This window comes from Panthera uncia, assembly GCF_023721935.1.
Source record: "Panthera uncia isolate 11264 chromosome A3 unlocalized genomic scaffold, Puncia_PCG_1.0 HiC_scaffold_11, whole genome shotgun sequence".
NCBI lineage: Eukaryota > Metazoa > Chordata > Mammalia > Carnivora > Felidae > Panthera > Panthera uncia.
Window position 1 is genome coordinate 89,298,242 of NW_026057578.1, and position 24,558 is coordinate 89,322,799.

General features: G+C 40.7%; 1 protein-coding gene across 1 annotated transcript; it reads left to right on the plus strand.

Moving 5' to 3' along the window:
- The first annotated feature begins 10,858 nt into the window (after positions 1-10,858).
- Positions 10,859-21,283, plus strand: MRPL19 (mitochondrial ribosomal protein L19). Its single transcript, XM_049651800.1, has 6 exons — positions 10,859-10,997; positions 11,171-11,288; positions 16,338-16,456; positions 16,671-16,805; positions 20,564-20,745; positions 20,895-21,283. Exons 1-6 carry the CDS (start codon positions 10,895-10,897, stop codon positions 21,114-21,116), a joined length of 879 nt encoding a protein of 292 aa, XP_049507757.1. The 5' UTR covers positions 10,859-10,894; the 3' UTR covers positions 21,117-21,283.
- The last annotated feature ends 3,275 nt before the right edge of the window (positions 21,284-24,558 follow it).

The following is a 24,558-nucleotide window of genomic DNA, read 5'->3' on the forward strand; positions in this document are numbered from 1 at the left end:
TGTATTACATGATCTTCTAGCCATTATAAGAATATTGTTATCATTGTTTCCTGTGAGTTACTGTCACCATTTTCTGTCATTGGATTAGCTTCATTCGAGGCCATTGCTGCTTTTCCGCCGTCATGCAGAAAAACTGTCTAAAGGAAGAGCTAGCCATAGTCTGGGCATTCATGTTTTAGAAATAAAGTGGATTGCTTTTCCTTTGTAAAGCCAAAATAGACTTATTCCAGAAGATTTACAGGGAAGAAATGAAAAAGTAGTGAGACCCTCCCCCACCCCCGACCACAAACTCTCACTACTTTTGTCCCCTCTGCCTGTATTCATCAAGAACCAGAATATTCCAGGTTTTGTGCTGGGCCTCAAAAGTACAGAGGTGAATACAGTGATGAGCTTGCCTTTAGGGAGTGTGCTGTCCAGTGGGGAAGGCTGACGGACAACAAAGAGATTATTATAATCAAGCATAATGCGGGCTTTAATGCAAATATGCACCAAGTTCTCTGAGAGCATACAGTGGAGGCTAAGTGAGAGAAAATGCTTTTTAGAAGAAGGGCCAATCAATGAAGTTGGATTTTGGAAAACCATGTATGATGGGGGGGCAGGTAGAGGAAACAAGAAATCAGCTGACAGAAATACACCTTCCTCTTGAGGAATCCTTAGTGATAGTAATATTCTGGCCTCCCCAAGGGTTTGTATTGTAAGCACGCAGCAGAGTGCCTGATACACGGTGGGGGCGCAGGTAAAGTTTGTTAGTGTACGAATATGAACCTCTATGATTTTGCTGGGCTACTGATGTCCCTATAAGTTTTTGTCCCTGTGCTACTAGCCTCTCTCAGGTATTCACGTGGCCTCCTCCTTCACTTCATTCCATTTTATGCTCACATTATCCACTTCATTCTCTTACCCTTCAGAGCACTTACTATTGTCTGATGTCATATTACACCTATTGTCTGTGTGCCCCCACAAGAATGTAAGCTCAAGGAGGGCAGGGGCCTTATTTTGCTCACTGGTGGATCTCTAGTGCCTGTAATCGTTCTTAAAACACAGGAGATGCTTGATAAATATCTTCTGAAAACATAAAAGGAACGAGTATGAGAGTTATCAACTTTGCTTTTACTTTGTAATTGAAAATGCATAGATAGGGGTGCCTGGGTGGCTCAGGTGGTTAAGCGACTGACTTTGGCTCAGGTCATAATCTCAAGGTTCATGGGTTTAAGCCCCACATCAGGCTCTGTGCTGACAGCTCAGATCCTGGAGCCTGCTTTGGCTTCTGTGTCTCCCTCTTTGCTCCTCCCCAGCTGGTGCTCTGTCTCTCTCTCAAAAATAAATAAACATTAAAGAGATGTTTTAAGGAAAAAATATGTATATGTATACTTTTTAAAGCAAACAATGGAGTAAGGTTGCTATAGCATGTAGGGCATTTATTGGAACATCCAATATTTTATTGGAAAACTGACAAATAAAATAAGAAAAGAAAGAAACCCAGTTGTACCCATTCAGCTCCCATTCTCTTCCTCTTATTTATTCCAAGGAAAGAGAAGAAAATCATCCATGACAAGTAGCAGCTGTCAAATAAGAAGCTTCATGCTCTGGGAAAAGCGAAATCTCCCACCATGTAAACTCACGTACTACAGGTTCAAGTACACTTTTCTTCTGTAGGGAAATTGGAAAGACTGAAATGAGCTCACCCATCAGTGTTACCTCCAGCCTTCCTTGCTTTGTGGTATTCTACAACTCTGAAAGTTATAGAAAATGGATAGTAATACAAGTAACTCTTGTCCATGGAAAACAAATAGGGTTGGGAGGAATGTGAGATCATCCTGTGGCATCTATCTGTGAATTCACTTCAGCACTGCTTATCTGAATATAAGCGTGGACAGTGTTGAGGCTCCTCTGGATGGGTTATATAACATCCTCTTGTTTTCCTCATTAGTTAATGAGATGCATAGAACATTTCACAAGCGTTTGTTTTATATTTGTATGAGAGTCCAATTTTACATTTTTAAAAGAATAATCACTTAACATTAGTAACCTATTGGAAAAATATCACCACAACCATCATCTTATATGCAATGCATCTTTTCAGTGGAAGCAAATTCATTTGCATTTTCCTGGTGGAGGGAATTTTTTTCATTCCTCTGACTTAAGAGGATGGAGTGGGGGGCTCTACCCCCTTCGGATAGCAAAGATCAACAAGGTACCCTGAATCCTGTTGAGAATTACTTTTTGGTCCTTAAAGATTGGACATTTCTCACGAACATGTTACTGCCCAACAAGCTTGCCTCTCTATGCTGGTAATGCTATTCTGCAGAACATCCCCACGATAGTTTGTATGCGGTGGCTGTGTGTGTGACAAGAGTTAGGAGAAGAATGTGAACTTGCTGGTAAGAACTGTGACAAGACCCATAGCAAACAGAACCTTTGTTTTCAAGGGGAAAGGGAGAGTCTTTTCAACAAATGGTGCTGGGAAAACTGGATATCCACATGCAAGAGAATGAAATTGGGCCCTTACCTTACACTCCATAGGAAATTTAACTCAAAATAGATTAAAGACCTACACTTAAGAGCTAAAACTATAAGACTCTTAGAAGAAAACATAGGAGAAACCCATTATGATACTGGATTTGACAATGATTTGTGGGATGTGACACCAAAAGCATAGTCAACAAAAGACAAAATCAATTGGACTTCTTCAAAGTTAAAAACTTTGGTGCAGCAAAAGGAACTATCAAGATGGCAAAAAGCCAACCTATAGAATGGGAGAAACTATTTGCAAGACATATATATCTGATAGAAGATTAATATCCAGCATATATGAAGAACTCCTACAACTCAACAGCAAAACAACCAATCCAATTTTTAAATGAGCAAATAACTTGAGTAGACATTTCTCTAAAGAAGACATACGAATGACCAATGAGCACACGAAAAGATCCCCAACCTCATAATCATTAGGGAAATACAAATCAAAACCTCAATGAGCTATCACTTCCACCTATTAGGATGACTATTTTCAGAAAAAGAAAAAAAATGAAAGAAAGAGAAAATAACAAGTGTTAGTGAGGATATAGAGAAACCCTCCTACATTGTTGGTGGGAATGTACAATGTTGTGGCCGTTGTGAAAAGGAGGTTCCTCAAAAACTGAAACATAGTATTATCATATGATGTAACAATTCCACTCCCGGAAAGAATGGAGAGCAGGAACTCAGATACTTTTACATCAATGTTTGTAGCAGCACTATTCACCATAACCCAAAAGAGGAAATAGCCCAAATGTCCATTAACAGATGAATGGATATACAAAATGTAGCATACACGCGAGGGAATATTATTCAGCCCTTAAAAAGATTGAAATTCTGATCATACCACAACATGGATGAACCTTGAAAACATCTTGCTAAGGGAAAAAAGCCAGACATCAAAGGCTACACATTGTATGATTCCATGCAAACAAGGTGCCTAGGATAGACAAATTAATAGATGGAAAAAAGTAGAAGTTGCCAGAGGCTTGGGAGAGAGTGACAGGGATTGAGTGTTTAATAGGTACAAAGTTTCTGTTGGGGATGATGTTCTGGAGATGGATAGTAGTAACGGTTGTGCAACACTGCAATTGAATTGTCACTAAATGTACACTTAAAAATAATTAGGGGCATGTGGCTGGCTCGGTTGATAGAACATGTGATTCTTGACCTCAGAATCATGAGATCAAGACCCACATTGGGTGTAAAGCTTACTAGAATTAAATAAATAAAAATATTTTTTAAAGTTTATTATTTCTGAGAAAGAGACAGAGTGCGAGCAGGGGAGGAGCAGAGAGAGGGAGACACAGAATCCGAAGCAGGTTCCAGGCTCTGAGCTGTCAGCACAGAGCCCGTCGCGGGACTCAAACCCATGAACCGTGAGACCACAACCTGAACTGGAGTTGGATGCTTAACTGGCTGAGCCACCCAGGCACCCCTAAATAAAAATAATTAAAATAGCAAAATTTGGGGCATGTGGGTGGCTCAGCCGGTTAAGCATAAGACTCTTGATTTTGATTCAGGTCATGATCTCATAGTTTGTGGGATTGAGCCCCACATCAGACTCTGCCCTGACAGTGTGGATCCTGTTTGGGATTCTCTCTCTCTCCCTCACTCTCTGTCCCTTCCCCGCCAACACTCTCTCTCTCACTCTCTCTGTCTCAAAATAAAAACAAAAAATGATAAAATGTGTGTTTTGTATATTTTACCACAATTAAACACACACATACACACACACAGAGAAAGAGAGAAGAAACAAATTGGTATGTTACTGAAAACAATAAAGCTGAAAAAAAATTAAAACAAGAGTCCAGGCATGGCTCGCATAGTTATGCGAGTAAGTAAATATAAAAGACAATGTTTTGAACCAGAAGGGAAAGGATGTTCAGATGTTAACTCCTGTGTACCAGCAAGCACCACAGTCCAGAGAAATAGTGGTAGCAAATGATAACAAATTAGATGTCTAATGCGGGAATGGGTAGCTATGTTGTCTTTTTGGCCAAAAACCTGATTCCACTAGCTTCCAAATGTCTGTATTTAATTTCTATTGATTTATTTTACCCACAGTTTAAAATGGACTCCATACACTGAAATCGGGGGACTTAGGGACAAGGAGACAAGGAGACCCAGGGCCACCAAGCCACCACACCTTCCTTTGGTTGTTTCCTCTCTGCAGAACTCTCTCCAGAGCACCTCTCCCTCTTCTCTGCCTGCCTGGGAAACAAGACAGCAGACCTGTGGAGCAGCTTTCATCTGCCGGAGAGGCAACCCCTCCTCCTCAGAACATACTTCCCTCCCCATGTTTGCATAGATTAAGTTTGAGAAAGAGACAGAGTGAGAATGGGTCAGGAGCAGACAGAGGGAGACACAGAATTTGTTATTTCAGTAGCTTTCTAACTGGTCCCCTTGCATCCACCCTGCATCCTTCCTGCATCCATCTTCCGTCTGTCTCTGCCTCCGTCCCTCTATGCTGCAGCCAGACCGATCCTGCTATTGTGAGACACAGGGTCCCTCTGCTCAGATGCCTCTGCAGCTGTCCTTTTCATGCAGAGTAAAACCAAAGTCCTTACAGAAGTTTATAGGGTCTGACAGAATTTGGTTTCCCATTCTCTCTCAGACCTCGTCTCCTGAACTCTATCCACTCAGGCACGCTGGCCTCTTTGCTGTTCCCCTCTGCACTCTCCAGAGCAGGGACCCTCTCAGCTCAGGGCCCTTGTGTTTGCTGTTTTCTAACACTGGGAAACTCCTCTTCTAGACACCCACATAGCCACATGGCTCATTCCCTCAACTCCTTCAGGTCTTTGTTCAACGTTTACCTTCTTGGTGAACTGTAAACCATCTCACTTAAAATTGAACCACTGCAGGGGCACCTGGGTGTCTCAGCTGGTTAAGCATCCGACTTCAGCTCAGGTCATGATCTCACGGTTCGTGGGTTTGAGCCCCACATCAAGCTCTGTGCTGACAGCTCAGAGCCTGGAGCCTGCTTCGGATTCTCTGCCTCCCTCTCTCTCTGCCCCTCCCCACTCACACTCTGTCTCTCAAAAATAAAGAAACGTAAAAAAAGTTTTTTTTTAAAAATTGAACCACTGCAGGTGCCACTGTGCCTGTTTCTTCCTGCTTTGTTTCCTTTCAGAGAACTGATCAGAATGTAGTGCATAGTAGAGTTATATTTCCACACTTAGGTTTGGTTTATTGTGTTTATTCCCATTAGAGTGTAAGTTCCACGAGGTAGGGAGTTTCTCACCTGTTTGGCTTATTGATATGTGATAAGTACCTAGAATAGTGCCTGGCACCTAGTAGGGCTTACTAAATATTTGCTGAACGAATCGATGGTCAACTGTTGACTCTGCACAGAGACCAACATAAAAACCTCTTGACCAAGCAAAGCTGATTATTACTTATTGCAGCAAGGGGAAACACCACCTTGATAGAGTCAAAGGGGAAAGTAGGTCGAAGGTACTTACAGAATTTTGGAGTCTAAGCTCTCATGATTTAAGGTGGGTTTTCCAAGGCAGGAAACTAGCTGGCATAGTAGTTTAGGATTAGTGGACATGGCAAGGTGAGGGTCTGAAGGCACGCTTTTATGAGCAAAACCTCCTCCTGAGAAGTGACTTATTGGGTCAGTGAACAAACTGCCTTCTTGATAAGACAGCTGTTTGACCAGGGAGCAAGCCACCCAGGTAACTCCGTGAACAACAGTTTTCTGAAGCACACAGTAAAGTTGTTAGTTTGCAGTCTTTTCTTCTGTTCAGCTTCTGCTGATGCAGGAGGTCTCAGCTCTCAGCATCAATTAATGTGTGCAACTCAGTGGATTCAAACATGCTTAGCCTTGCTACCTTTTTTGGAAACATAATCTTACTGTGGAAGTCTAGTTCACAGAACAGATAAACCATGGAACTGCTTTCTTTGGTTGAGCTGAGATAGCCCAGAATCTGCTGCCCATGCTACCACTGGCCCCAGCACAATCTGAAAAGCTAATTCAGATTTGGAAAGCAGAAGACACTCTGCCTGAGTATATCCTTTTTCCAAACATTTTTTCAAGGTCATATGTTTACATAGCTTTTGTTATAGAGCGATTGATAATAGGCTGAGAGGGGCAGCAGGTATGTGAAAGAATTGGCAGGTCCATTCTGACTGGGTGATGCCCCTGCCATAAGACTGTTAAATATTTGACTACCATGCGTGATTATATCTATGAAGGGAAGACGTTAGAGGAGGCAACAAGGAAGGACAATTGCGGGACATGTACAGAAGACAGGGTGGGATCTTTCTCCACGTTTCTATTCCATGACCCAGTGGAGCAGGCTTTGTTGAGAGGCAATACTGAGCTGCTTATAGAAGACAAATATTAAACTTACACACATTTGAATACAAAAATGGCTCTCTGGCGGGTAACTTCTAAGGTGGCCTCCAATAATTCCTGCTTCCTAGTATTTATGATCCTGTGGTCCTCTCTCCCTGAGTGTGAGCTGGACCTAATGACTTGTTTCTAATGAGTAGAACATGGCAATAATGAAGGGATGTCACTTCTAAATTAGATAACAAAAAGACTGTGTCTTCTGCCCCACTCGCTTTCTGTCTCTTGCTAGCTCACTCTCGGGGAAGCTGCCATTAGATTATGCCCTATGGAAAGGCCCTTGTGGTAGGCAACTGATGTCTCCAGCCAACAGCCAGCAAGACCTGCCACCAGACACGTGAGAGAGCTTGAAAGTGGATCTCGTCTTAGGTGAGCTTTGAGATGACTGTGGCCCCAGCCCACAACTTGATCGCAGCCTGAAGAGAGACCCTGCGTCAGAATCACCCAGCTCAGCCACCCCTGGATTCCTGACCCACAGAACTGTGACACAATAAATGTTTGTTGTTGTAAGCTGCTAATTTTGGAGTAATTTCTCACCCAGAAATAGATAGCTAATAAAGGGTGTGTGTGTGTGTGTGTGTGTGTGTGTGTGATTTTGAGGTAATATCAAGGTATTTTATCCAGGCAGAAAATGCCACAAGACTTCATATGTAATATGCTTGCTTTGGAGGATTTTTCATGGCCCTGGGTCTGCCCTCTGCCTTGGAAGACCAGAAATAGATTCGTCAGCTCAGCATAACAGATTCATCTTTAGTCAGACTCACATGAACTAGATCTATGAGACTTCTATGACAACACCGAAGGCTAGTTATTAAATTATAATGAGACAAAAAATCATGCTGGCCAGCATACCAGAATACTTACATCTCTATGACAAGCACTTTCTCTCTCTGAAGGCATAATTTCATATCAGATAAGAATGAGAGACTTGCTTGATAAACATAGAATCAGAACAAAGGTAGTTAAGCATAGGTTTGCAATGTTTCATGGCAATAGTCTAAGGGATCACCTCATACTAGGAATAATTTCATCAGTGGAGCCAAACAACTCCACAAATGTTGGTTACAGCCCCATGAGTCTATCTTTACCCCAAGATGAACCCCATCAATGGACCTGGAATTTCCCCAAATCGCTTGGTGAAAGCTCCTTCCTTTTGTGGGCAGTGACTGGCCAACATCTTGTGTTATGACTCTGGTTTTCTAGGCAACCATGATGACCAACCCCTCTTTGGATGAAAAGATTTTTTTCTTTGGGTGAGTTAATACATGGATTAGCTTATAGTCTCTTCTTGTTGGTCTAGGAGCTGTTTTGCATCTTTAAAGTAAGTTTAACGCTAATTAAGAACGTATTGTGATCCAGACATCTACCTAAGAACTTTATTTATGGATTATCTGAATTAACTCCATATAGCAACCAGGTGAGGTAGGTATACTTATATCCTAGTACCAAGAAGGAAATGAGGGCAGAGAGAAGATGCTTAAAGTCTCACAGCTAATACATGTCGGAACCTTGTTTTGCCTGAATTTGCTTTCCTAACCACCTTTTCCTATCTCCCCTGCCTCTACACTGATGGTTCTCATACTTGAAGAATCATCAGGCTCACGTGGAAGATTCCTTAAAGCACAGATTGCTGGGCTCCACCCCCAGAGTTTACGACTCAGTAGGTTTAGGGTGGGGCTTGAGAGTCTGCATTTTTAACCTGTTCCCAGGTGATGCTGCTGCTGCTGATCCAAGGACCACACGTTGAAAACTTGTTTTGTGTTTGGTTTGCTTTGGTTAGCAAGATCTCTCTTTTGGAGTAGTTCCCTGCCTCCTATTCATTTCTAAGGTGCACCTACACTGATCTTTCTAATTTTATTTGGAAATATTTATTGAGTATCAGGCACTGTGCTAGGCACAGAGGATGAAATAAGGAGCAATAACTTGAAGTGGGGCATTTTCCTGGAGCACTTTCTTTCCTTGGCTGCACACCATGTAATGTTGTTCATGCTCTCCTTTCTGTGAGTGTAAAATATAGAAGTAATATATCTAAAGTTCTATAAGCAGCCCACAAAATAGTTAAAGTATCTCTGTGCTCTTCGATTTTGCTCTTTGTAGTTGTTTGGTGGAAAAATTAAAACTACAGCTTGTTCTTTACGATAATGTCAGAGTGAACTGAATGGATTTGAGGTAAGCAGGAATATGGGAGAAGATAAGATTCTTCAAGCTCATTCTTCTCGTTTTGTAAGGCTCTACAAAATAATTTTTTCATCCTCAGAAGGGTGGGACATCAGGAATGACTGAGAAATGTTCACAAAGTCCTGCCCTCTTCCTGTAAAAGTCTGTCTGTCATTTCTCTGCCCCTATCCAGAGGCCCTGTCCCAGCAAGAGTGATGATCAAGCTGTTTGGGGCTTAGTTGGCCCAGAAAATTTGTCACCAGTACCAGTCACAATTATGTTTGTCTCTCCTCCCTTCTTCCTCTTCTCTTAAATGTTTGAAGTCTCCTTTTTGGGTGGGTAGAAAAAGTCTAAAATTTATCTAATCTGAAACTTTGGTTGTGTAATTCCTTGTTATTATAGAACAAATTCCATTCTAATCAAGGACGTTGGAATTAAATTAGAAAACCTTGTCTCTCCTCATGACATTTTGAATTCTGTCCTCAAAACATGGCCTTCTTTCTCAGGCTGATGTAATAGTTCATGTGTCTTTAAGATGGCAAAATAGAGTCATGGGGGGCAGGCTGTAGTGTTTTTTTTTTTTAATTTTTTAAATTAAATTAAATTTTTTTTGGAGGAGGTTGTTTTCTTTTTGGGCATTTGATTTTAATCCCAGGGTCAACAAAAAACTATGGAAGACTTTAAACTGGGGCAAGGCAATGGATGAGGTATGTATGTCTGAGCCACCTTTTGGGTTGCTATGTGGAGAAGAACTGGAGGGACCTGGAGGCAGGAAGACCAATGAGAAGGCAGGTACAGTGGTTTGCAGTGATCCTGAGGAGGCAGGATGGTGATCTGGGTTAGTGATAATGGGTGACAGGATGAGAAAGTATAAGGATTCTTGAGATAATTTATGGTACTACATATAGTTTAAGGAACTTTACCTGAGAGACAGGGAGACACCAAGATATTTGGCATTAAGCAACAGATTGTATGTTGAAGCCATCACTTGAGATAGCCAACACTGGGGAGGGGGTTTGGAAGTAAATGTAATGCATTCAACATGAACATGGTGAGTCTGAGATGGTTTGGGACATTAATTCAACTGGAATGACCAATAAGCAATTAATAATCACATTACTCTGAGTGTGAAATCCTTTCAGTGGCTCACCATTGTCAAGGGTACAAATTCCAAATTTCTCAGCAAGACTTATAACCTAACCCTTTTGAGTTTCATTTCTGCCACCTATCCCAGCCACATTGCCCAGCCCAAAGTCAATTTTAGCATGCTCTCTGGAGTCTCAGGGACCCTGTGCCAACTGCATCAGGAACTATTTTCTTTTCTTTTTCTTGCATTCAACAAAGAGTGAGGGCCAGATAACTGGTAGGTGCTGGGATAAAATGGTGAGCAAAACATGACCTCGCCCATGCACTTTCTGCGCTAGACAATAATTACAATAATCCAATAATTACACAAGTAATTCTAAATTAAATTAAATTAAAAATAGAATTGCAAACGATATCAGAGGTGCTAATGGAAAGTACCTAGTAAGGATAAGAGCCTATACCAGGGTTTTGATGTAGCGAAGCCTGAGAAAGTGAAGACAGAATTGATTCACAGAGGGAGGAAAGTGTTCCTATGGAGGGGTAAAACTTGGCACACTGTGGGGGAACTAGAGAAATATACACTTTCTCTAAAATACTTAGGCCAGGGTTGAGGGTTATTGGGGGGAGGGGAGATGAAAAGGAACAGAGGAAAAACCAAACCAAAACAAAAAAGCTCTTGGCTAATTTGTCCCATAGCAGCCGCCGTCCTATCTCAAGTAGTCCCGACCTCGTCGCACTGATTATTGGGAGTTGTAGTCTTGACCTTAGCGAGCAGTCATGGCGGCCTCCGTTGCAGGGGCCTGCGGGGCCGCAAGGGACCTGTCTCGAAGTTTTCGAGCCGCCAGGGCGCTGCTTCCTGCGCTAGCCTCCGTCACCTGGCGTAAGTGGAGCGGGGCTTGCACACCGGAGGGAAGAGGGAGCTCGGGGCGAAGCTCGAGGGAGGCAAGCCTAGAAGTCAGGAGCAACCTTCGTGGGACCGCGAGTTGGGGAGATTGCAGGGCTCAGCGGGAGTTCTGGGCAAGTTCTGTTGACCTCTGTCGCCCGCTACTGCAGGGGCCCGCGTGGGGCCGGGCCGACAGCAGAGCACCGGACCTTCGGAGCCGGGCGCGTTCAAGCCGCCGCCGAAACCGGTCATTGTGGACAAGCGCGGTCCCCCTCGTCAGGAAAGGAGGTGAGGCCCAGGTCGGCGCGCGGTTCCCGCTTTTTGGGTCTGTGCGCTTGCGAACCTGCCTTTACTTTGTAGATCTCGCCTTTAAAGCAGAGGTGGAACCCCCACTGCACGAGCTTGTGTGCAGGATTCATGAGCTCGTGTGCAAAGCTCAACCACCTCAGGTTTGTCTTCCCCCCTTTTCCCCTTTTCTAGCGTTGAACTTTCTCTGCAGCCTTATTAAATCAGAACTAAAAGCAGGGATTCTCCCTATTTGAAGCTCTTTGCTTCAGCATTCAGCTTGTATCAAGAATTTTCCTCTCAAGTACATAGTATTTTACTTGTTTGAGAAACTGATCATTCCTTGCCTCGATGGAAATGGATTGGCCAGAGCTCACCCTGTTTTCCTTTCCCTACACAAGTGTTTTAGTTTCCTGAAAATGCTATACAGTGATAACATTTTCCCGTAATTGGTGTCTTAAATTTGCTTTTAAAAACAGTGTGCTTAAGTGACTTCTGGGTGGCTCAGTCCGTTAAGCGGCGGACTCTTGAGTTCCACCCAGGTTATGATCTAAAGGTTGGTGAGATCCAGCCTAGCATCGGGTTCTGAGCTGATAGCTCAGAGCCTGCTTGGGATTCACTCTCTCCCTGTCTCTGCCTCTCCCCTGCTTCCAGCCATATTCATTCATATTCTCTCTCCCTCTCTCTCTCAAAAATAAATAAACTTAAAAAAAAACAACAACAAATAAAACCCAGTGTGTTTAAAAGCCTGGTTCACTTAAATGAATGGTGGCAACTTTGGAGGTATCTGTAAGTTTAGGTAACCTAGTTGTATAACAACCTTATTAAAAAGCCAATTTTAGCAGGAAAAAGTTGGTGTGATTTGGCTATTCCTTGTTGGTTGGATTATCTCCGCATGCCTATGTGTGTGTGTTTAACATTGCAAATATCCTGTTCTAAGTTGAACATTGAATTTATGGAAGGTAGAGATTCAGAAAACATTTCCTTACACAACTTTTTTTTTTTTTTTTAAGTTGAGAAAGGAATATCTCTCTTAAATGGCAACAGTTATTATAATTCAGTTAAATGGGAATGTAAATTGTATAATTACTTTGGGAAACAGTTGAACAAAATTTAGTAATTTTGAGGTTGTGTATACCTTTCCACCCAGTCGGTACAAAACTTAAAGTAATATGTACAAGGAAATATGTACAGAAATGAATACAAAAGGTATTTATAACAAACAAAAATGTAGAAGTAGCCTCGATATCCATCAGTAGGTGAATAGGCAAATGCATTTATATAATGGAGTATTATATGGCAGTGAAAAATAAATGAACTGGAGCTGACATGGATAAACTTCATGAATATGTGTGGAGAAAAAAACAACCTGCAGAAGAATTGATATAGTATGATAGCATTTTTTATATTGCTCAGACATGCAAATGTAAAGTATAAAATGCATATGTACATTTTACATACATACATGCATATGTAAAGTATAAAATGTACAAGGGAAATTCTCCACAGAGAAATCAGACCTATGGCTTTCCCAATAGCCATACAAGCTGACATTACATACCTCCTGATGTGATAGGATAAGATGATCACCTCTATAATATTTTTACCCAAAATGTTTAACCTTGGTCTAGGCATGTGGAAACAATAAACATTTCCAGAATCCAGGGATGGTGTATAAGACAGTAGGTTTTTTGACTCTTCAGAAAAGTCAGTGTTATAAAAATACAAAGACGGGGAATAGTAGCAGTTTAAGAAACTAAAGCGAGTAATACCTAGATATAATGTGTGAAGCTTGATGGTAGCTTGGATTGGGCAACAAAAGGCCTTTTCCAGGACAATTAGATACTGTTAGTTCAGATATGTTTAAATACAAACTACATATTAGATTTTGTTGTTGAATTATTGCAGAAGTTCTTAGGTGTCATAAAGGTATTGTGATAAATGTAGCAGAAAGTCCCTATTCTTAGAAGCTTTCTAAAGTATTCTGAGATGAAATACCTTGCTATTTGACATTTCAAATAGTTCAGGAAAAAAATTATATGTATATATAAAGCAAATATGTCAAAATGTTGGCAGTTGATGAAACGAGATGGTGTGTATATGGGTATTCATTGTATTACTATTTCAACTTTTTGGTGGGCTTAAAAAGTTTCAAAGTAGGAAATGAGTGTTGGGGATCATCATCAAAAAGACATGACTGCTGATTGACCCATGGGCTGAACCCCGGCTCCTCACCCCTTCCCTTGTCCTTGGAATGTGGGTTCTGCTTGCCTTTTCTGCTCCTAGAGGCTGCTCCAAAGACATAGCCTCGAGATGATGGTGTGGTATTGAAAATACCTACATAGTGTATGTGACTGAGACCACTTAGGGCCTCTTTGTAAATTTTTTTTTAATTATTTCATTTTATTTTTTTAAATTTACATCCAAATTAGCATATAGCGCAACAATGATTTCAGGAGTAGATTCCTTAATTCCCCTTACCCATTTAGCCCATCCCCCCTCCCACAACCCCTCCAGTAACCCTCTGTTTGTTCTCCATATTTAAGAGTCTCTTAGTTTTGTCCCCCTCCCTGTTTTTATATTATTTTTGCTTCCCTTCCCTTATGTTCATGTGTTTTCTATCCTAAAGTCCTCGTATGAGTGAAGTCATGATATTTGTCTTTCTCTGACTGATTTCACTTAGCATAATACCCTCTAGTTCATTCCACATAGTTGCAAATGGTAAGATTTCATTCTTTTTGATGCAGGGTAATACTCCATTGTGTGTGTGTGTGTGTGTGTGTGTGTGTGTGTGTATATATATATATATATATATATATATACGTACATACATATATACCACATCTTCTTTATCCATTTATCAATCGATGGACATTTGGGCTATTATTGACAGTGCTGTTATAAACATGGGGGTGCATGTGTCCCTTCGAAACAGCACACCTGTATCCCGTGAATAAATGCCTGGTAGTGCAATTGCTGGGTCGTAGGGTGGTTCTATTTTTAACTATTTGAAGGAACCTCCATACTGTTTTCCAGAGTAGTTGCACCAGTTTGCATTCCCGCCAGCAGTGCAAAAGAGATCCTCTTTCTCCGCATTGTCACCAACATCTGTTGTTGCCTGAGTTGTTAATGTTAGCCAAATTTGTATTTCCCTGATGATGAGTGAGGTTGAGCATTTTTTCATGTGTTTCTTGGCCATCTGGATGTCTTCTTTGGAGAACTGTCTCTTCATGTCTTTTGCCCATTTCTTTACTGGATTATTTGTTTTTTGGGTGTTGAGTTTGATAAGTTCTTTACAGATTTTGGATACTAACCCTTTATCTTATATGTCGTTTGCAAATATCTTCTCCCATTCTGTCAGTTGCCTTTTAGTTTTGTTGATTGTTTCCTTCACTGTGCAGAAGCTTTTTATTTTGATGAGGTCCCAATAGTTCATTTTTGCTTTTGTTTCCCTTGCCTCCAGAGACATGTTAAGAAGTTGCTGCAGGAGAGGTCAAAGAGGTTTTTGTCTGCTTTCTCCTCTAGGATTTTGATGGCTTCCTGTCTTACATTTAGGTCTTTCATCCATTTTGAGTTTATTTTTGTGTATGATGTAAGAAAGTGGTCCAGGTTCATTCTTCTGCATGTCGCTGTCCAGTTTTCCCAGCACCATTTGCTGAAGAGACTGTCTTTATTCTGTTGGATATTCTTTCCTGGTTTGTCAAAGATTAGGTGGCCATACGTTTGTGGGTCCATTTCTGGGTTCTCTATTCTGTTCCATTGATCTGAGTGTCTGTTTTTGTGCCACTCTTTGTAAATTTTTAAGATTTGGTGTCTTGCTGCCACCCAGGACAAGCCTGTATGTGAATTCCCTTTGCTGTTACTAAAACTGTAACCTACCCACCCTGAGTGTCCTGCCTCTTTCTTCAGTATCTCCTTGTCCTTAGAGTATGGGGCCCAGTTTCAGAGTATACCTGGGAAGCTCCTGAGAAAGGGGTGAACCAGCAAAAGGAAGAAACTTCATGGGAAGAATCATCACCAAATTTAATGAATTACCCCATAGTAATTAACTGTGGGGGAGGGAAGGGTGCACTGGGGCTTCAACTGTATTGATCATTTATTTCTTAGGATGGGTGATAGGGACATGATTTTTCACTGTAATGTCATTTATGCTTTTAAAGAGGTTAGCTTAGGGGTACCTGGGTGGCTCAGTCAGTTAAATGTCTGACTGTTGATCTCAGCTCAGGTCTCGATCTCAGGGTCGTGAGTTCAAACCCTGCCTTGGGCTGTGTGATTGTTGTGAAGCCTATTTAAAAAGAGAGAAAAGAAGGAAAGGAAGGAGAAAGGAAGGAAGAAGTTAGAGAAGTTAAAGAGGAGAAGAGGGAGATTATTTTTAAGGTCATAGTTAATGATTTATATTTGTATTTTTCCAGACTAAATTTATTCAAAAAAAAATTTTGTTTTAGTGTTTATTTTTGAAGGAGAGAAAGATAGAGCATGAACGGGGGAGGAGCAGAGAGAGAGGGAAACACAGAAGCAGGCTCCAGGCTCTGAGCTGTCAGCACAGAGCCCGACGCGGGGCTCCAACTCACAAACCGAGATCACGACCTGAGCCGAAGTTGGACACTCAACCGACTGAGCCACCCAAGTGCCCATCCAGTGTAATTTATTTTAACACGCACAACTCGATGTGAGGCTTGTGGTTTATGGCCATAGGCTTTGTTGTCTGACAGACATGCCTGTGTTTAAATCTTGACTTGATTAGTTTGTAGCTAATATAACAGTACGTTAGTTTACCTTCTGCAAGCTTCATTTTCATCTGTGAAAGGAGATGATGACAGCATGCTCGCCTAATTGTTGTGAGGATTAATTTATGCTCTCGGTGTGTCGTAAACCTTTAACAGGTTGTGAGGTGAGTACTCAGGAATTGTTAGCTATTTTCTTGAGCATCGACAACAGTTTTAGAAATAAATAATCAACTTTTCTTAGGAAGAAAGAATAAAACACGTCAACATCATAATCTTTAATTTTTAAGTTTGCCTTTAATTTTTTTTTAATTTATATTCTTCACAGGTTCTTGAGTCCTGAATTTATTCCTCCAAGGGGAAGAACAAATCCTCTGAAATTTCAGATGGAAAGAAAAGATATGTTAGAGAGGAGAAAAATACTCCACATTCCAGAGTTCTACGTTGGTCAGTAAGAGCTGCACACTTTCAGTATTGGTGGTGGGCGGGCTTAGTTTTTTTCACATAGGGAAGAGTGTTTTTCACAGATCTGGGTTTTGCCCAGATGAGATACTTATTCCTAATATATTAAAATATTTAGGGAGTTAGGAGGTTACCTAGAAATGCTGTTTGTGTGTTTCTGCAAGTCTTGTAAAAGTTCACTTCTCTTTTGAATTTGTAGGAAGCATACTTCGTGTTACGACAGCTGACCCATATGCCAGCGGAAAAACCAGCCGGTTTCTAGGGATCTGTATCCAGAGATCAGGAGCAGGCCTTGGAGCTACTTTTATCCTTAGGAATACTATTGAAGGACAAGGTAGCTTCCATTTCATTAGTTTAATTTTCTGGAAAATGGTATCTCAGGTTCTATTTTGTGTTCTGCATGCCGGGAGAAAACGTCTGGAACTTGAAAGTGAAAGGGATTCCGAGGCCTGACCTGGGCCCGTGGCCTAAGAATGGGATGAGACTGGAGGCTGCTGAGTAAGCAGTCAGTGCTGTGCTTTCCCTTGAGGGCTTCTTTCATCACAGGACGACCACTGTCAGATTTTCCGACCTTTGCCAGCATCACAGAAGGAGACAAGTGACTATTAACAGTGTGGGGAACATTCAGTATAGGGGGCAATAACCCATGAGAACATTAAGACAAACATAATGATGTCTGTATGAGTCACTTTTCCCTAAAATGAATGCCCCTATTTTGCTTTATATTATGATAGTCACCACAATAATCGTTGTTTGATAAGAATTAGAGGAATTTTTAAAAAGGCAAAACTTGTTTGTTATGCCTAATAAATAAGACAGAGACCCAAGTGGCAAAATTCTAGAAACATTATGAATCGACATGGCAGAACAGTAAAATTTTCTTTTTTTCTTTTTTTTAAAAATGTGTATTTATTCTTGAGAGAGAAAGTACCTGAACAGGGGAGAGGCAGAGAGATTGGGGGACAGAGGATCTGAAGCGGGCTGTGTGCTGATAACAGAGAGCCCGATGTGGGACTCATCTTGTAATGACCTGTGGTGCTGTGCATGTCGGAGCTTAGCAGGGCTTACAAGTTGCAGAAATGTGTGCCTTCGATCAGATCATGTGTTTGGAGAAGGCTTGCAATAGAAAACCATGATCATAGGTGTGTGAGATGGACCTTGGTTTGATATTCTTTCTTTTTTAAATTTTTTTTTTTTAACGTTTATTTATTTTTGAGACAGAGAGAGACAGAGCATGAACAGGGGAGGGGCAGAGAGAGAGGGAGACACAGAATCTGAAACAGGCTCCAGGCTCTGAGCAGTCAGCACAGAGCCCGACGCGGGGCTCGAACTCACAGACCGCGAGATCATGACCTGAGCTGAAGTCGGCCACTTAACCAACCGAGCCACCCAGGCGCCCCTGATATTCTTTCTTAAAACTGAGATATAATAGTTTCTGCCTTAGTGTTGTGGTCCGTTGTGGGTGATATTCTACATGAAGTACTGAACACTGAATACTCCAAAAATGTTCACTCCCTGTTGCCCTCCTCTAAGGTACTTTTGACTGTTACAACCTGTCTCAACCTTCCCCATCGATACTCCTTTCTTTGGTGTTTTTCCTAGTCCACTGGCTTTAAATACCATCCATATGATGAGAATTTCCAAATTAAAAAAAAGAATTTTTTTTTTTAATGTTTATTTTTGAGAGAGAGAGAGCATGAGCAGGGGAGGGGCAGAGAACGGGAGACACAGATCCGAAGCAGGCTCCAGGCTCTGCACTGTCAGCACACAGCTTGACGTGGGGCTTGAACCCACGAGCGTGAGATCATGACCTGAGCTGAAGTCAGACACTTAACCGACTGAGCCACCCAGGCGCCCCGAGAACTCCCAAATTTAGATCTCAAGGACTGACCCTGTCCAGGTTCCGGATTTGTACATACAACTACCTCTTTGACATTTCCGGGTGGATATCTTTTAAGCATACGACAAGCTCAGAATAAGATTGTTTTCCTCACAGTGTGTTCCTCTTGGTTTTTTCTATGTCCATAAGTGGCACCACTGCGTACGTACTTACTTAATCAAAAATTCAGGAGCTATTTTTAATTATTCTCTTCATATATCCAGTCAGTCAAGTTTTCTTGGCTTAATCTCCAAAAAATATATTCCAGTTTTGATTGGTTCTCCGTCTCCATGGCCATCACTCGTGTCCATGCCGCCCTGCCTCCTTCCTGCCTGCAGCTATGCTGTGTCCCTGGTTAACTTTCCTGGCCCACTGACTTACTGTGCTCCAGCCAAAAAGACCTTTTTCTGTTTTGTTTTGTTTTTCCCCCCAATATAGCAAGTTTGTTAAGACCCCAGGGCCTTTGCATTTGCTGTTCTGCCTTGAGCACTCTTGGCTATTTGTAGTGTCAGTCTAAATTGTGCTTTTAGAGAGGCTTTCCCTGGCTATACTATTCATATACTATTTATTCCCCAGCCACTCTGTTTATATTGACTATATGAAATTACCTTAAATTATGAATTGTAAATGAAATTTTGGTGTGTCTATTTATTGTCATCCACTAGAATATAAGCTCTATGAGAGGAGAAGGATTTGATCTATTTTGAGTTCACTCTAGGCACAGTCCCTAGATCCGTACTTGGAACAGAATAGGTATATAGGAAATAATGGATTAAATCCTGGTATTAAATAGTGGATGTTAATGTTGTTCATACATATTTGTATTTCTCTTGGGATTATTTCAGGAAACCTCAGAATATGCTCTTTCCCTTAAGCGTTTGGTGCTAACAGAGGATGTATCTTAAACTATTACTTGTAGCATCTTGAACCAGCAATGCTGTTCCTAGCTTGCTTCATATGGAGAGCCCCAGTATGTTTTTTTTTTTAATGTTTTATTATTTATTTTTGAGAGAGAGAGTGTGAGTGGAGGGGAGGCAGAGAGAGAGGGAGACACAGAATCTGAAGCAGGCTCTAGGCTCTGAGCTGTCAGCACAGGGCCCCGACACAGGGCTCAAACCCATGAACTGTGAGATGATGACCTGAGCCGAAGTCAGACGCTTAACCAACTTAAGCCACCCAGGTGCCCTGAGCCCCAGCGTGTTTTAAAACCTAGGCCATCCTGGGGTGCCTGGGTGGCTCAGTCATTTGAGTGTCCGACTCGTGATTTTGGCTCAGGTCATGATCCCAGGGTCATGGGACTGAGCCCTGCATTGGGCTTTGCACTGAGTGTGGAGCCTGCTTAAGATTCTCCCTCTGCCTCTCTCCCTCACTTGTGCACTTTCTCTCTCTCTAATATAAAAAAAAATTTTAAAAGGAACTGATCTGGATTAAAAAATAAATAAATAAAACTTAGGCCATCCTTAGGAGGGACTTCTAAACCAAAGTTAGAACTTAAAAATGTATTAACTCTTTGCATCATTACTCCTGTTGCCCTTAATGTAGGAGATCAAGTTTTATAAGTAGTTGGGAAACAAACAAAAATGTGACAGTGAAGAATTTACTCAAATTTTCTCCAGGTTAATAGTGTCAGAAGTGAAGAGTGTGGGGATGGGCTAAATGGGTAAGAGGCATTAAGGAAGACACTTGTTGGGGTGAGCACTGGGTGTTACACATAGGGGATGAGTCACTGGAATCTACTTCTGAAATCATTATTGCACTATATGCTAACTAACTTGGATGTATATTTAAAAACTAAAAAGAAAAGGAGATGAAGAAAACATTCTCAGGATCTAATCCCTCTTCTGATACTAGACCCTAAACAATTTTAACACTGTTATCATGGTCTCTTAAGATCTTTTTGGGCCAGACCAATAAATAAAAAAGGATTTGAAAAAAAAAAAATAGTACCAGAAGTGAAGAGATGTGTGACTGTATTTATAGAAGACATTTTTCTTTAGACTATCATTCTAACTCAGATTTTTTTCACTTTTTAATCTACATGGACTTTATTTCTTTTTCTTTCGGTAATCTTTATCTTAAAAATTACAAATTTATGTCACATTTCCTATGTGCAAAACCCTGTGCTAGTTCCATTATAAAATAGTTTTTACTGTTGTATAAGGCGTATACAGGCGTCTGGGTTCAGATTGTAAGAATATGTTTTCTCTGTTTAGGTGTTGAGATTTGCTTTGAACTTTATAATCCTCGAATCCAAGAGATCCAAGTGGTCAAATTAGAGAAACGGCTGGACGATAGTTTGCTATACTTACGAGATGCCCTTCCTGAATATAGCACTTTTGATATGAATATGAAGCCAGTCGTACAAGAAACTAGCCACGATGTTCCTGTTAATCAGGTATGAATTGTATTTGTAGAACTGAAAGTTCTATATAGAGTAAGAAAGAGTCACCTTAATGAAAACTTTTAGAAGAATTTTGCTTGCTACTAAACAAAATTCTTTCTTTTTTTTTTTTTTTTTTTTTTTTTTTTTAATATCATCTGTAGCTGAAAGTAAAAATGAAGCCTAAGCCCTGGTCCAAACGCTGGGAACGTCCAAAATTTAATATTAAAGGAATCAGATTTGATCTTTGTTTGACCGAAGAGCAAATGAAAGAAGCTCAGAAGTGGAGTCAGCCGTGGCTTGAGTTTGATATGATGAGGGAATATGACACTTCAAAAATTGAAGCTGCAATATGGGATGAAATTCAAGCATCGAGAAAATCCTGATTCTGAGACTCAGTTTGGTTATTTGCAGAGGATGTGCTGACTCCCAGAGGATTTACTTAAAGACCAATTTAATTTTATATATAAGGACATAGTCATCAAATCAATTAAACATTCATTAGTTTATGAGTACTGTTGCAAAAAAATAAAATTAGCATGTCAGTTTATTACTTCAGAGTCAAATCATTACCAAAATTCTTTTCATTGAGCCTGGAATCTGAACACGGAAGTGATGGGATTTCTTTCAGTTTGTGGAATAAATTATAAAAAGTGTATGATATAAAGAGTAATAATAGAGTGAGTATTGATGTACCCACCTCAGGGTTAAGAGGTGAAACATGTAGTAAGATCCAGGAAGGTTAAGAAATAGAACATTTACTAGGGTTTGAGAAGCTTCTTATGTGTCTGCAATTGCATCCTTCTCCCCTCCCAGATACAAGCACTATCCTGACTTAGTGTTAATCATTCCCTTGTGTCTCGTTTGATTTTATTGTATACATATACATTCTAAAACAACATAGGTAGTTTTGGAAAACCTGTTGGCAGATAAAAAAGGACAAAATTATCGTTATTACATGAAGGCTTCATGGAGAAGGTAACAGTCTTTTGCTCATAGTCTGGCTGCATTTTCTCTGATTGTTTGCAAAAGTCACTTTGAGGTAGTTCGTGGCCAAGGTCATGAGTGTTAAGCATGAGTGTTAAGCAGTGACCTGCTTAACAAGAAGGCTCACCACAGGGCATCTGACAATTGATGTCTGGCAGAAATGGGGTTGGAGGGAGTAGACTTCTATATTTGCTGGTTTTCAGCTCATGAAGAATCAAGCTCCAGCTCACAGGATAGGTCAGAACTATGCTTCTGTAGGACAATGTGTGTATCCTTGCTGATCCATGTAGCTGAGAGTGGAATGGAAATCTGGCATATGATGGCATATGGTATTGAGGGCAACCCTCAACCTGTTTTGAATTATGCTGCTCAGATCTACCCTCTGGTGCCTGGCTAATTTGGGATTTGCATTGACTTCTCTCCTGTGCTGATTTTTTTCTGGATGTTTTGTTTTTTTATTTTAGTGGTTACTAATTTATTTCGGTGGAGCACATCTTTTGGTAGCTTTCAGAGGAAGTATGTATGGAGGTAAATCTTTGGAGTCCTTGCATGTCTGTCCTATTTGGTAATTTTATAGAATTCTAGGTGTGAAGTAGTTTTCCTTCCAAATTTTGAAGATACTGCTACACCGTCTTGTTTCCAGTTGCGTTGAGAAATCCAAAACTATTTCGATTTCAGTTCTTTGTGACCTGAAAGCTTGTAGACTATCTTGCTCCTCAAGGTAATGAAATTTCACAGTGATGTGCTTTGGTGTGGGTCTGTATCCATTATGTCCGGTATTTGATGAGCCCTTCAGTATGCTAACTTGTGTCTTTTGTTCCTGGGAAACTTCTTGTTCATTGATGATTTCCTCTCCTCTGCTTTTCTCTTTTGGGAGAAGTTAATTTGATGTTGGTTCTCCAGGACTGGATCTCTTTCCCCCCTTCCCCAACCTCATCTCTCTTTAATTCAGTTTTCTAACTCTTCTTTGCTCTCATAATTTTAAATCTGAAGATCCCTTTTTGATTTCTGGATGCTCCTTTTCTTACATGGTACTTTGTTCTTATTTTATATTTTTGCCTATGGATGTCTTCTGTTACCATTCAGTACATTCATGATAGTGTTTGTGTGTTGTTGTTTTGTTGGGGTTTTTTATGAAGTTGTTTTTCTGTAGGATCTGTTTTCTTCAAATTTCTTCTTTGTGTGTGTGTGTGTGTGTGTGTGCGCGTGTGTGCGCACACATTTTTTTTTTTCTTTTCCTGTTTTAGGCTTTTCCAGGACATCTGACAATTCTTGGCTGTCTATTTCTGGTCAAATAGTGGACTAAAAAGCTGATTAGGAGCCTTGGACTTGTGAGAAGGGTTGTTTTTAGGGTTATTGGGGTGGACTTGTTTTGGGAATTCTGTCCTCCATGTATGTGAATGTCTTGGATTGGTTACATTCTCCAGAGTAGAGGCTTCCAGTCTCCCTCCTAGATGGCAAGGATCTGTCTGCCGGTGTTGTGAGAACCTGATGGGGGAAGAAGCATGGGGTTTCAGTCACTATATGTGTATGTGCTAGCTTGTCCAACTTTCCCCTCCCCACCAACACGCTACTGGCTTGCTACCCTCAGTACCGGAAGTCCAGAAAAACCGTCTTTCAGATGTCTAGAGAATAAACTTCTGGCCTTTTACTGGTGTGGGGAAGGGCTAGACAAGCAATGGTGAGGAATAGAGGAAGGGATTTTAGGCATATAACCTCCAAATACTTCTCATTAGGTTCTTCTATTAGCCACTGTCCTTAACCCCCAGCTGCCGGGGTATTGAATCTGCTGACTGGACAATTATGAGGGTGAATTAGGTTGATTCTCACCTTTCTCCACTGCTGGCTTGATTTGCCTTTCTTGAGTCTGCTAATCCATCCGTTTGCTTTGTCAGAATTGTGTTCTGATTGTTTCATGTCCTGTTCTCTCCTCTGGTTTTGTGTCTCATTCATAGGCTTTCAGTGGTTTGTACTGCTTGCCTCTTGTCCTGTTTTCTCTGTCCTTGTGGATTTGTTTTTTTCCTATGGTGTATTTTAATGGTAATTTGAATAATTCATCTGACAAATTAGCCTATGTAGCCATTTTTTCAATAATAGATTTCTTCTCCAAAATAAATTTTTAGATATTAACCTTGGGGTTCTCAACATTCAGTGCATCCTTGATCTTTTTTACTAATAGTTGTTACACAACATTCTGATTACACTTAGGAAGCAGTGGAATTTACCACTTATATGTATTACTTGCTGAGAAAGCTCAAAAATTTTAACAAGAGTCTGATATTTTTCTCCTCTTTTTTTTTTTTTTTTTGAGAGAGAGAGAGAGAGAGAATGAGTGGGGGAGGGGCAGAAGGAGAGAGAGAGAAAGAGAATCAAGAATCTCAAGCAGGCTCCACGATGCTGGGCTCAATCTCATGACCATGAGATTGTGACCTGAGGCTGAAATCAAGAGTCATGCTTGACCGACAGCCACACCGAGGTGCCCGATACTTTTTTTCCCTTTAACTTGTCAAAGGATAATCATTAAAGCCTGTTCATTTTTTACCTTGGTAAACATACTTCATTCAACCTTGGCAGAGGAGCAGATGAATGATACATTTCAAGATCTAAAGCTGGGTAAATATGATCAGCTCATAAATACATGTGTTCATAACACAATGAATACTGTTTTTCACTCTAAAATTATCTTTAAAATTCTTGTGAGTTTTCCTCCAGAAACAAAGTAAATCTTAATATATTAATGTGTATAGGATAAAAATTTGTATTGTAAGATATATAGCAAAATTTGCCCTTTAACAATTTTTAAGTGTATGTTTCAGGTGGCATTAATTACATTCACAATGC

Coding starts and splice junctions, on each gene's coding strand:
- MRPL19 (XM_049651800.1), top strand. CDS start 10,895: ATGGCGGCCTCCGTTGCAGGGGCCTGCGGGGCCGCAAGGGACCTGTCT. Junction 11,289..16,337: donor CCCCCTCGTCAGGAAAGGAG/GTGAGGCCCAGG, acceptor TATTCTTCACAG/GTTCTTGAGTCCTGAATTTA. Junction 16,806..20,563: donor GAATACTATTGAAGGACAAG/GTAGCTTCCATT, acceptor TTCTCTGTTTAG/GTGTTGAGATTTGCTTTGAA.